Genomic DNA, 14,671 nt, shown 5'->3' on the forward strand with positions numbered 1-14,671 from the left:
CTTCAATAATGGCCAACAGGCCAAGGTGGTGTTTACTACCTTGGGCTTGGGATTTTTGGGTACAAACAATTATTGATAAGTCTATTAATTAGCTTTGTAAAGTTTGTATGGAGCAAGGTAATGAGCTAGATATTGACCATTTAACTGGCTTCAACCTTCAATATACAAAAACACTCCAGGAAATCAGATCTTCTAAACATTGAAGAGTCCCACAACAGATAGGTAGCTAATAGCACAGTGCACAGCACTATAAATAGATCTACTAATTTTATGTCCTATGAATCTACCAGACTGACAGACTCTACCCTCTATACAAACCATTGACACCAACTAGTAGTGACTGAGTGACTGACTGCACTGTTCCCATTTAATTCAGACCAATAAATAAACCAATACTAAACATAAATGGAAGTACGGAACGATAACCAAACAAACCTCAAACAACTTGAAACAAGACTGGAGTTTTGAAAAAAGCTAACACTGTTTGAAATAGTTAACTATGTCTCTATGTGCACAATTCAAACATTTTATTTCCATTCACTGCATTTATTTATTTTATGTATAGTTTTATAATTGTAATTGTTTCGTTTCTAGTTTTAAATTCACATATTCAAAGATTGAAATTAAATATTTTAATTAGAATACTCGTATTAGGGTGGGAAATCTTTCTAATTGCCTAAAAGGTCAATACAATCTCAACCTCTCAATATACAGGGTGGGGCAGAATTGATTCTGATTGAGCAGTTTTGAGACAAAAAGTTTATTTTCCCAGAGGTTAGCATAGCATACCATTTGGAATACTTATGTTTTGAAAACAATTTCTGGAAGATGGGGGCCGTTAGCTGCAACACACTGTTGGAGTTATTCTCAGAGGAGGGAGTAACCATGACAGTGAATTCCGAGTGCTATGCTGCAATGTTGCAAAATTTCTTGCAGTCCAGGATGGAAAACATTGTTGAAAATGAAACATTGGGAGACATGTGGTTCCAGCAGGATTGGCTGATGGGGCTACAGCTCACACAGCCCGAATGTCACTCCATGTTTTGAAATGCATGTTCCCAGACTTTGAGGGGTGATTTACAGTGGCCTGCAAGGTCACCTAAATTGCATTTGCGATTTCTTTCTTTGGGGACATCTAAAAGAGAAGATGTTCAGAAGTCGCCCTCACACCCTACCACAGCAAAGGGGACAGATTATTGCAGCAGAGGTTATGGCCATATCTTGCCCTATCATTTAACCCTATATTAATTATCATGTCTCTTGCAGATTTTTGTAAAATGCAAACTGTACTGTAGTTGTTGAATTTTTTCAATTCCAGTATTGTCTAGCAATAAAAGTTATCATGGACTTAATAGTTTGAAAATAAAATTATTACCACATTTGAGCATGGATTTCACAAAAGTTTAGAAACTTGCCAGTATTTCATGTGGTAAAAGAGCCCTCTGAATTAATGATGCTGCTAGACTATTAACCTCTATGGCTGTCATTGCCAATACCACTGTAATGTTGCAGTGGAGTAAAAATTTGTGTGAGCTTTCCTAGATATTGTGGAAATCTGAAAAATTACCTTTTTGTGAGCAAAATATAAATCTTGGTAATTATTATTGATTATTGAAAGTTTCACAGTATCATTTAGAGCAGAAAATGGTGGAAAACAAATCAATTTCATCAAGCAATTTAAAAGAAAAGCAACTCAAAATTCTCAAATTGAACTGCCCATAATTCACTCTAAAATGAGTTCATTGCTAGAGAACCATCTTCCACTCTCATCAAACTCAAGTGACATCAAAGCAAGTCACTACATATTGTGTATGCAGCCTGACTTTGATACCAAAACCATTTCTGCAAAGCTGTTCATCCTATGTACATTACCCATTGCTTGTGAACCCATGGAACAACCTGGTTTGCTACCCAAAAGATTGGCAGACTCTGTTGAAGATAATATGGCTCATGGGGTTTTGGATATGAACAATATTTCCATCAAATCTATTTCTTTAGTATTATGTGATGAAAAGGACCTTTTATCTTACTGGAATCCAGCTATTGTAAGGAACAATCCTGTTTTGACTAAGCATTTCTTTGCATCTGGTAGAAATTATATTGAATTTGAAGAGACAACTTGGTTCATTCATTTCAAATGTCCTAGAAAATCTCCATTTCTTATCTGCATTGAGTATGTCACCTCAAATGCTGGTGTTTCAATATCCTGGAGAGAAGATGAGCAAGGCAATCCTTGTTTCTTCACATGCGGTTCTGCAATCAACAATCGCTCTTTACTTCCATACCAGGATACCCCAAGTGCTCTTGCTACATGGGAAGCATTTGTTGTTGTTGAAGACAAATATTCTGTTTCAATGAGCAGTGATGGAAGTGCAGTTGACATACCAATAGACACAGATCTTCTCAGATTATTTAATACAGAACCATTTTCCAATAATTTTATGAGTAATTGTAAGGATACAAAACCAAAGAAATGTTTGTATTTTTATTGTTCACTCTCTTTGCCTCTTGCCACTATGGCCATTGCGGTTGGAGTTTGGTCTGTAGAAACATTAAATTGTGCAAAAATATCACAGAAAGAAGCTGAAAGAAAAATGTTGCCCAACTGTTACCCTGAAGATATAACTGAATCTTGTTTACATGGTGGAACCCATGCTTTTAACTCTGAATTTGTGAATAACAAGGATACAAGTCACCCCATGAAACTGCCAGTGCCTGGACTTGATATCAACGATGTACTTCATAACAATGAACTTCAGTCTTCCGTCCCTGTGAGTGGCAAACGTTCCTCGGAGAGTACTTCCAAACCTAGTGGATCTGTTGGAAATCTTCCATCTTCTTTGGTGTATCCAACATCTTTGAGCCATCGTTTGGAGCCTCTCAGGCAGTTCCTACCACATTGCCTTGCTGCTGCAGAAGAGCTGCTTGGTCCTCATCCATGTCCCCGCCTTGAGATAGTAGTTCTGCCTCAAAGCTATGCTTCACTAGGACTGGCATCACCCAATCTAATATTTCTTGCTCAATGTATTGCCACTGCAGCTGATTCTTCCATGTTCTTGAGGATAGCTCATGAGATAAGGTGAGCTCTTCATCTATATATATTACCTCGTGATGTCAAAAATATCTTATTGTTGCTGAATGTTTTTCTATTATATGCAAAATAAATTATCAAGAAGCTACTCTTTTTTGTACTGATACCTCCCTGTATATTTCCTTACAGTTTGTGCATTTATGCATCTATTTCATTGTTGTAATATGTTGAATTTGAAAATTTTTGTAGTCTGCATTTTGTTCTTCAAAAAATGATCCCTGAATATTTGTGAAAAAGTTGGGAAAGGAAGTAGATAGGTATTGTGTTGATTGATATTTTTCTAAAAATTTCATCCTATTTCCAGATAATTAAGCTAGATTTTTTTTCCAGTCATGCATGGTTCGGGATCATCATTGGTGCTGAAGACTGGACCGAGGAATGGTTGAGTGAAGGATTTGCAACAATGGCTGAAGAACTCATTTATGAGAAAGCCTACAGATCTTTTCAAATTTCATTGTTATCAGGAAACAGAATGTTGGAACAGTGTGATGAAAATCTTGCATTCACAGGTGAAACTTGCAAGACTCTTTCTCAAATTACACACTCGCGCTTACATGAAGAACCAACATGCAATTCAAATTTCCCTTTTGAGAAAGGCCGATCTGAATCTAATGCTATCATTCACCTCCGTGATAAAGTAACGATGAGTGATTCTAATTCTACTGCAAGTTTCAACAATTTTGAATTAATTCTTTCAGATTCACATGTTCACAAGCGTTTGAAAATTCAAAATTCGGCCGGTGAAGACATCAGGCTGACCCGCCCCAATTTGGATTCCTCTTCATGGAAAAATACTATAGCTTCATGTAGCGCTGATACAATACTGGAACTGAAGGAAATACGAATTTATCTCCGTTATCGCAAATTAGTACAAGAAATAGAAGTCAGTGAAGAGAGTTTACAGACTCTGCAGCCTAATGCAGGTGGCTCTGTTGAAAGTACAAATTACGTACTTAATGGGCTCCAGCGCGATAAGCCTTTCCTGAACGTGCACTATCTCAAAGGATTTTTCTTATTGAGGAATTTGTGTGATAAAGTTGGAGATAGTAACTTTAAGATTTTCATAAAAAACTATGTTTCAAAATTTAGTGGCCACCTCGTCACCTCTGATAAATTCGCTGATCACTTTTTCAGTTTTTTCCCAAATATCTCCGAGTCAAAGAGCAAATTACTTTCTGACTGGCTTCAAAAACCTGGAATCAATGATGAGCTCAAGCAAACTTTCGGACAATTTGAGAACCCCCTTTCGAAAGCTCACTGTGAATTTTGGCTCAATTTCAACCGCAAACCGAAGACTATAAAAAACCACCAAAGTATCCCTGAACTAGAGCAGTTAGTCTATCCCGAACATCTACAACTATTTTGTGAATATCTTTTGGAAACTGAGCAGCGTTTGTGTAAAACGACAATGCTTTCTATTGATCAAACTTACAACTTATCCCATCAAAACTGTGAAGTATGTCACGCTTGGTGCGAGCTCATCATAAAACATGACCACAGGCCGGGTGCAGCATGCGTCAAGAAGTTTCTTGTCGAGGCGCAGGCAATGGGCATTTATCTTTACGGCGAGCTCATGATTTCTGGTACTAAGTTCTGGCAAAACTTAGCTCGATCTACTTACGCATCTCTGAAAGACTCTATGGAAGAAAACACTCGACTTAACATCGAGGAGATGCTGTATCCCCAGTGAATCGAGACTATCGCTGCTACGTTTTGACAGTTTGGTGGCCTGGATGCTTCTGGTCTTGGATCCGTCACACGTGAAGAAGCTGCTTTGGTATGTGGTGGTTTCTTTCATGTTGGTGCTCTGATCATTCTTTTTGTTCTAATTTATTTAAAATATCTACTATTTAGATTGTGATTTTGTTGATAAATTTGAAACGAGTGCTTCATTTGTCGCCCTGTATATATTGCATGAATTGGACATTCATGTAAAGAATTTCAGCTATGATCATGTGTAGGTGGGGGCGATAGATTGGTGAGCTGTTGGTGTGCAGGCCGAACCATGGCATGCCAGTGCAGTGTGCTGCTAGGGCTGTAGTGTGGCTAGCAGTTGGTGGGCAGGTCTCATCATGGCATGCCAATCAAGGTGGGTTGGGTACTCTCGGGAGGCGGGGGGTGGTAGTTTGTCCGGGTGAGGCCGGGGCATTTCCGACAATGGCGCCGGCAAGGGCGCCGTCCAGAAGTACTCATGTTGAAGTGCCTGTGAAATTTTTCACAATTACATGCATGTCTGAAACAGTCCGTTATCTGATATTGAAGTTTATGCCTTATGTCTTCACCCGAATTTGAAAGCCTTGTGTGGATGATATTTTTTTCCATTACTGCAGATAATTACCATACTGCTATATACAATGTGCTATATCCATATCATCTGCGATAGCATTTTTTCTATACCTTGCAGCTGTACATCATTCTAATAATATCGTTTACTATATCATATTCATGTCACGAAGTTCACATGAACATTGTTTTCATGACACACTACCATACCCGCTGTGCAGAGAGCCTGTGTGCGGCGTGGTAGACTAGAAGCCGCTTCAGTAGATCCAGCGCTACGGAAGACGCGTCGGGTAGAACCTTATCACATAATTCTTTATGTTAAACACAAGTATTCGCGAAAGCAATCGCACAGTTGTTTATATTAAACACAAGTATTCGCGAAAGCAATCGCACAGTTGTTTATATTATACACAATTATTCGTGAAAGCAATCGCACAGTTGTTTATATTAAACACAAGTATTCGTGAAATCGCACAGTTATTTATATTAAACAAAAATATTCGCGAAAACAATCGCACAGTTGTTTATATTAAACAAAAATATTCGTGAAAACAATCGCACAGTTGTTTATATTAAACACAAATATTCGTTAAATCGCACAGTTATTTATATTAAACAAAAATATTTGTGAAAGCAATCACAAAATTGTTTATATTATACAAACTATTCAAGAGAGCAACATCAATGTTTTCCTAAAGCTTATTGTAGAATGTGTAATATTGATTGCACTCTATGTAAAAACGAGATGATATTGAAATATTGCTATCGAAGTTTACATTTTTTCACTGTATCAAAGCGTATTTAATTTTTTTAGCTAATCTGGCATCAGAATCACGCTTCTTATGTTATGAGGAACTGTCGGTCTTTACTGCTGTTGGATGCAATCTACATGCCAGTGCAATATTCTTTCTTGTAAACATGATGCAAGATGCACCAAGTTAAAAAAAACGCGTTAAGAATGGTCGAAAATTATAAATTTCAGAAATGATAATGCAGCGTTAAGAATTTTTGGGAGAAGCAATTATTGAATGTTGAAAAGGTATTTTTAGTTGACATGCTTGTTTACCTTCTCTAGTGGCACAGGTTTGGCCTCAGGGAAAGTAATCTTCTTGTAGTCAGGCAGCTGGGAAAGACCTGGCCAGTTGGCTTCAGATGGCGTGCCTAGCACCTGCAGCACTACGAACAGCTGGTTGATGTCACTGTCACCCTGATCATTAACAACAATTTTTGTGTCAATAAAGCATCTCAGAATTTAAATTTTCATTGTCAAAACTTTGAGGAGTTGGAGATTTGTTGCAATGAAACGTAAGAATAATACATTTAACTATGCTTCTGTTATATCAAGGCTGTTGATGATAGCCTGCTTCAAAAAAGAAAACAAATTTCCATGCTATTTCCACTACTTTACTATTATGAACTGGCTCTGTGTATTGTAGCTGGGCATAAGAGCGGCTGGGCTAGGTTTTAACTGCGGTCGGAATTTCTCATTGTTAACAATTATTGTGATGGATATGTGTTAGCATGTTTAACTGCGTTTGGAATTTCTCATTGTTTTAAATTGTCCTGATGGATACGTGTTAGCATGTGTTTATTCTGTGCAGGTAAACGAGTTACTGGAAAAATAGGCGACTTGTTGATGAGTTCCCCGAAGATACAACCCGCCGCCCAGATGTCGACGCCCTCCGTGTACTGCCGTGCCCCGTACAGCAGCTCAGGCGCGCGGTACCAACGCGTCGCTACCTGCGGCCAGAGACGAGGGTAGAACTATACTCGTGACCTGAGTGCTGTGAAAAACTGACCTATAACATCTCCTCCCAGCGCGTCGCTACCTGCAGCCAGAGACGAGGGTAGAACTATACTTGTGACCTGAGTGCTGTGAAAAACTGTCCTATAACATCTCCTCCCAGCGCGTCGCTACTTGCGGCCAGAGACGAGGGTAGAACTATACTTGTGACCTGAGTGCTGTGAAAAACTGTCCTATAACATCTCCAACCAGCGCGTTGCTACCTGCGGCCAGAGACGAGGATAGAACTATACTTGTGACCTGAGTGCAGTGACAAACTGACCTATAACATCTCCAACCAGCGCGTTGCTACCTGCGGCCAGAGACGAGGATAGAACTATACTTGTGACCTGAGTGCAGTGACAAACTGACCTATAACATCTCCAACCAGCGCGTCGCTACCTGCGGCCAGAGACGAGGGTGGAACTATACTTGTGACCTGAGTGTTCTGAAAAACTGACCTATTACATCTCCTCCCGCCCCTCCCCAACACTACTTTACTAGTCGTCACTACTAGGATGGGTTATGACGTGACTGAGAGTTCAAACTCTGTCCTATGCTGTCACTTTGATTACCTGCGGCCTTGATATCAAAAAATGAATAAAAACGGCTTTTCAAGCTAAACCCACCTAGCATAGCCGAGCAATCCGCCGCTACCGTACTTCGGCCGCTATGTGTTCTTTAGTAAGTTCTTGTAATACGGCTTCATGTTCTTAGATGAGAGTAGCATTGACGATGGTGAATATACTGCTAGATGCAAAGATTAAATTATAGCAATTTTTCTTCGTTATTATTTGAAGAAAATATTAATATATTTTTCTTCAAAATATCCGATAGAATGAAAGTTCTATTCTTCCTACTTATTTGCTTAATAAGTCTTCATAAATGCTCCTAGTGCATGAAAAATCGACCATTGGATGCAAGGATCGAAGTTCAAGAAAATTGTGGCTGCTTCGGATGAGAATTTACACGAAATTTTCTATATAATTTCCAGTGAGATGTGAGGGATGAAATCTCTATGAGCATGAATAAAATAAACAATAGAATAATTTAAGCTTCATCTCTAATAGCGGCAATGACTTCAACCTGTCAGTCTGGTTCTAAATGTTGTAACAGGGTTGCTTACTCGCGACGAAATCAACATGAATTCAATACGTTTAAGCATTTGTTTACTTTGAAAACTTTTTCTTTGAATTATACTTTCTTTAGAATATTGAACTCTATTTTATTCACCTGGTGAGAGTAGAGCCGCTTTCTCTTCTTCGAAAATATTCTGCACAGCCCGAAGTCGGCTATTTTCAGCCTCCCGTATTCGTTGATGAGTAAATTTGCTGGTTTCAGATCCTGCAAAAATTTTATATTACAACCAAGAATATTAACAACTGCTGATTCTCTACCTATGTTGAGAATTCGAAAATTTCTTGCAAACAAATCTAAAATGCATTATGTTGTTATGACGAAGTAGAAGTTGCACGAGAAATGTTTGAAGAAATATTTAACCATTTCAAAAATAATTTGATTTCTGCAACTGATCTTCGTAATAAAAGCAAATAATTTCTATTCACCCTGTGCATGATGTTATTTTGATGGAGGAAGGCAACGCCTTTTATCAACATGACCATGTATGTCTTGGCCTGAGCCTCGGTCAGGGGACGGGTTGCATCCCTGATCATTTCCCCCAGGTCTCCTGGCATCAGTTCGAAGGCGAGCACAAAACCTGTGCCGTCTGCGAACACGTCTAGCAGCTGCACCACCTGTGTCAGGATTGAGAATCGTGAGATGCTGTATTATTTATAAAGCATTTCATAGCTTCTATCTTAATGCCGTAAAATAATTAAAGGAAATAAGTAGAAATGAGTTCATATATATATTGTGAAGGAACTTGGACTACTGTTTCACTTTAGGTATCAGGTGGTCGTTACATGTTTCCGTGACGTTTTGGGTTATATTTGGTAATTCTTTTTTTCTTAATTCTGTCAAATGAGTGTTTAAGATCAGCATGATAGAAGCTGCTAGTGGTTGAGAATCGCGTCTGATTGTGAAAATTCCGGTCGAAATCGGCAAGGTGACGCGTATGGTTAAGAATCGCTGCAGGCCAATATTGCCTATCGTTTTTGCCACTTGAGTCGCCACTGTAGGTACGTCGCCGGTTCCATTTCGAATATATACGATTTATTTCAGCGGAACTGAACCACAAATCACTGCAAGATCGACGAAGCTACGTAGTTATAATGTGTTAATCGAACCTTACAAAGCATAGTTAGAGAAGCATCATACATAGGTATATTTTTTACGACAGGTGAGTTGAGTGTATCTGATGCGTTGCGTCTTGTGTGTCATTGACGGTAATCAAAGCTGGCAACACAATGACGTATTGTGTTTCATTTAGTAAAACTGTCCCTTAACTTTTTGTGTTTTTTCTGTCAATGTAGTATAATAAATACATCATTACGGTAAAAAATTTCAAAAAAAAACTTGTCTGAAGTAGAAAAGATTTTATGAGGAAAAAATTGGACTTGCACATGCACATTACGGATCGATTCACCCAAGTAAAAGTCCACTGAGGCTTTTATTTAGGGATATTACGTTTATAATGTTAAAAAACTCACGTATTCACTTTGAATTTGTTGAAGTGCCTTAATTTCTCTAAGAGCTGTAGCAGGCATCCCTTGGTCAAGTCGCCTGAGAGGAATTTTCTTCAGAGCTACGGGTCGCCCTGTCAAAATGTGTTTTGCTTTTACGACCACTCCATGGGCACCTTCTCCTATTCTACCAGTCACAGTGTAAGCTTCCATTTCAATGCCGTCTTCCAATCCTGACACTACTCCTTACATAAACAATAGAAATGAAGCAGAAGATCCCGTCACTCAAACAAAACCGTTTCTATGGTAACACTGAAATCATATTTTCCTTCAAATTTTAAATGAGAAAATACATATTTCTATTTGAAGGTTTATGCCTTAATATGCATTTCTATCCTCATCTACCGCTATTAATCTACGCTGTTCGTAGAAATTATATGAGCTGATGATTCAACTGTATTCGAACTTTCTTAACAAATTTGATGAAGAACTAAACTGTCTTGTCAACAAATGTGACGTCACGTTAGTTTCAAACGTGCAGTCGTGCTGTGTGAATGTGGTGTGTACTGGGAGGGTGTCTCGAATTTCTCCTCGTGTTGCAGTAGACTTGTACATGTTGGCTTAAATGAGAAATATTTCACATTACGAAAGTCTATGTGAATCTAATATATGATAAGTGTTATTTAGTAAAGAGTTAATAAGTGTAATTGTTTTCTAGGCTGATTGTTATTTTATGTAGATCATAAATTAAATTACCTATAAATAATAATTAGGCCGCTAGGTAGGCCTACCTATACATACCTATAGGCTACTACCATTATTCACCACAAATTTATTGAAATTTTGTTGCTTCAAATGTTTTATACTAATTAGACTGATTTGAGTAAATTTTTAATTTTATGGTGCCAACCATAACAAAGTTTGATATGTTTGTAATACTTGAAGAAAAATTGATGCTGCAAGTTTAAAATACTGTCAGCAATCAGCATGAAATGAATCAATTGTTACTACCTAGGTATATAGGTACTGACTTTGCCACAGTACTGAGTTACTGACAGTCAGGGCGGAGTTCTAATTTCGAAGGTTCATATATTATTTTGATCCACGCCCACCAAGACCACTTTTTTCCCCACTTTTTTGACCCAACATTGTTATTTGAGGCAAAAAATGAACTTCTTAAAGGCTTAAAACATGTACGCTAACTTGCTCAGTTTCTATAAAATACCTAATCACTTGCAAGCTGTATGCCTGCACCTTTCACTCAACAATTAAAGTTAGACTCATAAGAAGTATTAGTTGATTGAAAATTTGTCTTTTAAGTTGACTGCGGTCTGCGCCACACTCAGCCTCTCAGGATGATGTATGTTTTCGGTGAATTTTCCCGCGCATTTTAACTTTTTTTAAGCTATTGCTGTGCACAGTTGGCGCAATGTAATGAAAATTGATTATCTTCGCGCACGTGTTCGCGCAATCCTGGCCATCTTTATTTTAGAAGAAATTTTCTCCAAAGTCATATGGCAACACTGAACACCGTCTGTTTACATTTTGTATGTATAACAGCCGCAGTTTACAATTACCGTACGTTCCGTATCCGACAAGGCGGACAACCGGAAGAGTCAGAAGTAACCCGGACATGTCTTACATTTTATTATTGTCAGTTCGACTCGCGTAGTCAAGTATACTCGCGTATATTGTCGACTAAAATAGTAGAACTATTTTAGCTTTCTAAAGTACAGCGCACGGCGCAGCTTTTTCACCAACGTAGTATGGCGCACCGCGCAGGTCGTTAAAATGACAAAATAAATTCCCGCGCACCTGGCACATCTTCCTGACCATGACCATCTGCGTTAATACTTAAGATTAAGTGCATCCAAAAAAAGGGTGTTTTTTATTTAATTATGTTTTTTGAGGTGTAGATTAAGAATCTGAAATCTGTTTTTGGCGGTTGGCATCGGAAATTTTTAATGGAACCTGTTCCTAATTGGACCTAACCTGCGAGATTCTTGTTGATTGGCTAGGTTTTTCTGGCCGCCGGACGGACCCCAAACATGGAAAAAAACTAGCCGATCAATGAAAACCTTGCAGGTTAGGTCCAGTTTGGAACAGGTTCCATTAAAAATTTCTGATGCCAACCGCCAAAAACCGATTTCAGATTCTTAATCTACATCCCAAAAAACATATAATTAGAAGAAACACCTTTTTTTTGGATGCACTTAATCTAAAGTAATACCGTTGACCGCAATGAACTAAACTTCATTAAGTAATTATAACTACGCTGCAAAGCAGAATTTTCCATCATGCACACTAAACATGCAATTCAGAGTTCAGACGAGCAGAACAACATATCACGTGGGCCAGCGTGCAAAGTGCAACTGAATTAAATACCTAGCTTCATTCCTGCCTCCCGCTCCCATCACTGTATCCATAAACATGCCATTGAGTATTTACAACAACTTTATCCACTGCAAGCATCATATCAGAAGCCATATAGCATTTCTTCTGTATCTGTAAGCTTACACAACGGCTTGTAATTTCACACCATTTTAATTGGGTTAAGTGAATTCACTATAATAAAAGATCATAAAAAACATACCTACCTGAAACAAAAAGGAATGTTTTAGAAACAACCATCATATATATGTTTTGGAGAAATTAATCATAATTTAGGGTAATTACTTTTCATTCTATGATGCTCAGTGCTCAATTCTATATATGACATTCTGTGCACAATACCTACCTATTTTGATGACCGATGATGCATTAATTTAAATGATGATTAATTTTTCAATAAGTGAAATTTTTTTTCACTGAGCAAGGTATAGGTATGTAATGAAAATTCTTTCTAATGTATAAAGCCAGCTAAGAAATTGTACATTTACTACCTCTAAAAAATTGCTGAAAAAAGTATGAAAAGTGTGAAAAGTACCTCCATCAAAAAATATAATCAAAATTCTAAATGTAATCAAAATTCTTTGTTGTTGATTGATATTTTTGTTAACTGGAACCTTTACTAGCTGAGGTTAAACTGTAAATGCGTCTTTAGGGGTGTCCCTTATCACCCTGTTACGCTGAAAAGGCTGCCATTTTTTTGGAATGAGATAGGTAGGCAAATTTGGTCAATTGCAATTTCAAGTCGACGCCTGTGTGCAACTTTTATGCAAGTAAAACTTTTTAATATGGTGAATATTTTTTTGCTCCAGACCTTAGTAGAGGTACTTATCCAAAATCACACTTTTCACACTTTTTTCAGCAAATTTTTAGAGATAGTAAATGTATGATTTCTTAACTAGCTTTATGCATAATAGATAGTAAAAATGTTGAAGTTATGCCACTACTTTTAGTTTCGCAATATTTTGATTAGTTTAGCTGCTACAACATTTCTACGAAATGTGAGACCTGCGTCCCAATTTACCCCGCCTGTCCCTTATTACCCCGTTTGATGGTAGTGCTTGTAAAGACCTTTAAAATGAGCCCAAATGTTCATGAAATGTTTCTTGGAAAGAAACTATCAATGGAAAAAAAAACAAAAAAAGCATCCCTTATTACCCCGTATCAATGATATGTTGTTTTCCAAATGAAATAGGGTCCTCGGACAGTCAGTGAGAACAATTTTTCTAAGATATCCATATAAAAAAATCACACCATGAAAAAATCATATGCCGTACTCTCCATTACCTGTAAAGCATTTACAATGTTTACAAGGGTTTAAAAGGGTTTACTAGCATTTAATAGCGTTTTCAAGGGTTTACAAGCGTTACCCAGTGTTTACAAGCATTTACTAGGGTTTACAAGGGTTTACTAGCTTTTACAAGCGTTTACTAACGTTTACAAGCATTTTCAAAGGTTTACAAGGGATTTCTCCAACAAGAAAAGTCTCCCAAACCTTACCTTATTGATTTTTGTAGAAAACTGTAGGGCTTGTTAATTTTTTTTCAAGGACTCCTCTTACTCTTCCCCAGGTGTTGGTCAGAATGGGCAATATGATCTCAATGTGCACCTAATTTACTGTGGTTAATATGTTCATTGCTTTTACCTGAATTTTCCTATGATCACAAATTCTTTTCCCTAAATTAAAAAACTATCCAAAATGTCTCTTGTCTGAAAAATACTCCCTAATTTCTGACAGAAACTTTTAAGTTTTCTTTGCACATCTTTTATCTACTTTTTCTTTTTGCTGCAGGCAGAATGTCAAACTGGTATTAATTTAATAAAAGTGTACCTTGTTTGCAAAACTTGGCCTTTTCAGCCACTAAATTTTGTATTTTGCTTGAGAGTTCAAGCATTTGTTTCTTTGAGGCATTGAGAATGTTTGAATGTAGCAAGCAATTTTTCTAATCTGCTTCTTGAAATTAATTGCATCTTGCAAACCTTATGCTCCTTCTTTTTTTATATAGCTAGCAGGGGCCATTTCTTGGCCAATTAATATCCATGATACCGGTATATAATGATTCAGTTTTGCTCATCTCAAATATTTTTACATTTGCACTTCAGCTGTTCAGCAGCCAACTTAATTTTCAAATCATATCCTTAGTGTAAGGTCAAATGACCCCATTTCTAACTGCTACCCTAGAATTTTTTGCTTTGATAACCATACTTTATAGTCAGGCCATGGATGAAGTGCCAGGCTTTAATGTTCTTTGTGTTCCTGAAATATCAAAAAAAGGATTTCATTTTGAATGTAGATTTCATACAGAAACCCTCATTGTTTCCAAAGCACATTTGCCTAATTGTTAGTCTGGTAAAGCAACGACACTAAAGTGGAAATCCCACTCAGTGACTGAGAAGAATACAGAACATACTAATCTGTGCCATATTGAAATTAAATACATGCATATTAAAATTAAATACACCCACTTATATTGCCAAATCCTTGGACTTTTAAACTTGATCAACTCCAGAAGATATTTAATGTAATAATCTTGAAAGATGCAG

General features: G+C 37.4%; 2 protein-coding genes across 6 annotated transcripts; one reads left to right on the top strand and one right to left on the bottom strand.

Annotated features, from left to right (window-relative positions):
* Window positions 1-1,259: 1,259 nt before the first annotated feature.
* Window positions 1,260-8,267, top strand: LOC108682540 (aminopeptidase O-like). 5 transcript variants are annotated; one of them, XR_007156706.1, is made up of 4 exons: window positions 1,260-3,079; window positions 3,422-3,600; window positions 3,790-4,868; window positions 6,976-8,267. XR_007156706.1 is itself a non-coding variant. In XM_047880484.1 (3 exons), exons 1-3 carry the CDS (start codon window positions 1,734-1,736, stop codon window positions 3,833-3,835), a joined length of 1,500 nt encoding a protein of 499 aa, XP_047736440.1. In that variant the 5' UTR covers window positions 1,260-1,733; the 3' UTR covers window positions 3,836-3,905. The 5 variants fall into 5 exon arrangements, 2 of the variants coding, with proteins under 2 accessions (XP_047736440.1, XP_018027217.1); XR_007156704.1 differs by having other exon boundaries at window positions 3,422-4,868; XR_007156705.1 differs by lacking the exon at window positions 6,976-8,267 and adding an exon at window positions 5,596-5,672 and having other exon boundaries at window positions 3,422-4,868.
* Window positions 5,029-9,981, bottom strand: LOC108682542 (cyclin-dependent kinase 20-like). The gene is made up of 7 exons (XM_018171731.2): window positions 9,767-9,981; window positions 8,723-8,911; window positions 8,391-8,501; window positions 6,989-7,114; window positions 6,441-6,581; window positions 5,585-5,671; window positions 5,029-5,294 (listed from the first exon to the last, which is right to left on the bottom strand). Exons 1-7 carry the CDS (start codon window positions 9,950-9,952, stop codon window positions 5,121-5,123), a joined length of 1,014 nt encoding a protein of 337 aa, XP_018027220.1. The 5' UTR covers window positions 9,953-9,981; the 3' UTR covers window positions 5,029-5,120.
* Between the last annotated feature and the right edge of the window lie 4,690 nt (window positions 9,982-14,671).

This window comes from Hyalella azteca, unplaced genomic scaffold (genome assembly GCF_000764305.2).
Source record: "Hyalella azteca isolate HAZT.00-mixed unplaced genomic scaffold, Hazt_2.0.2 contig5438, whole genome shotgun sequence".
Taxonomy (NCBI): Eukaryota; Metazoa; Arthropoda; class Malacostraca; order Amphipoda; family Hyalellidae; genus Hyalella; species Hyalella azteca.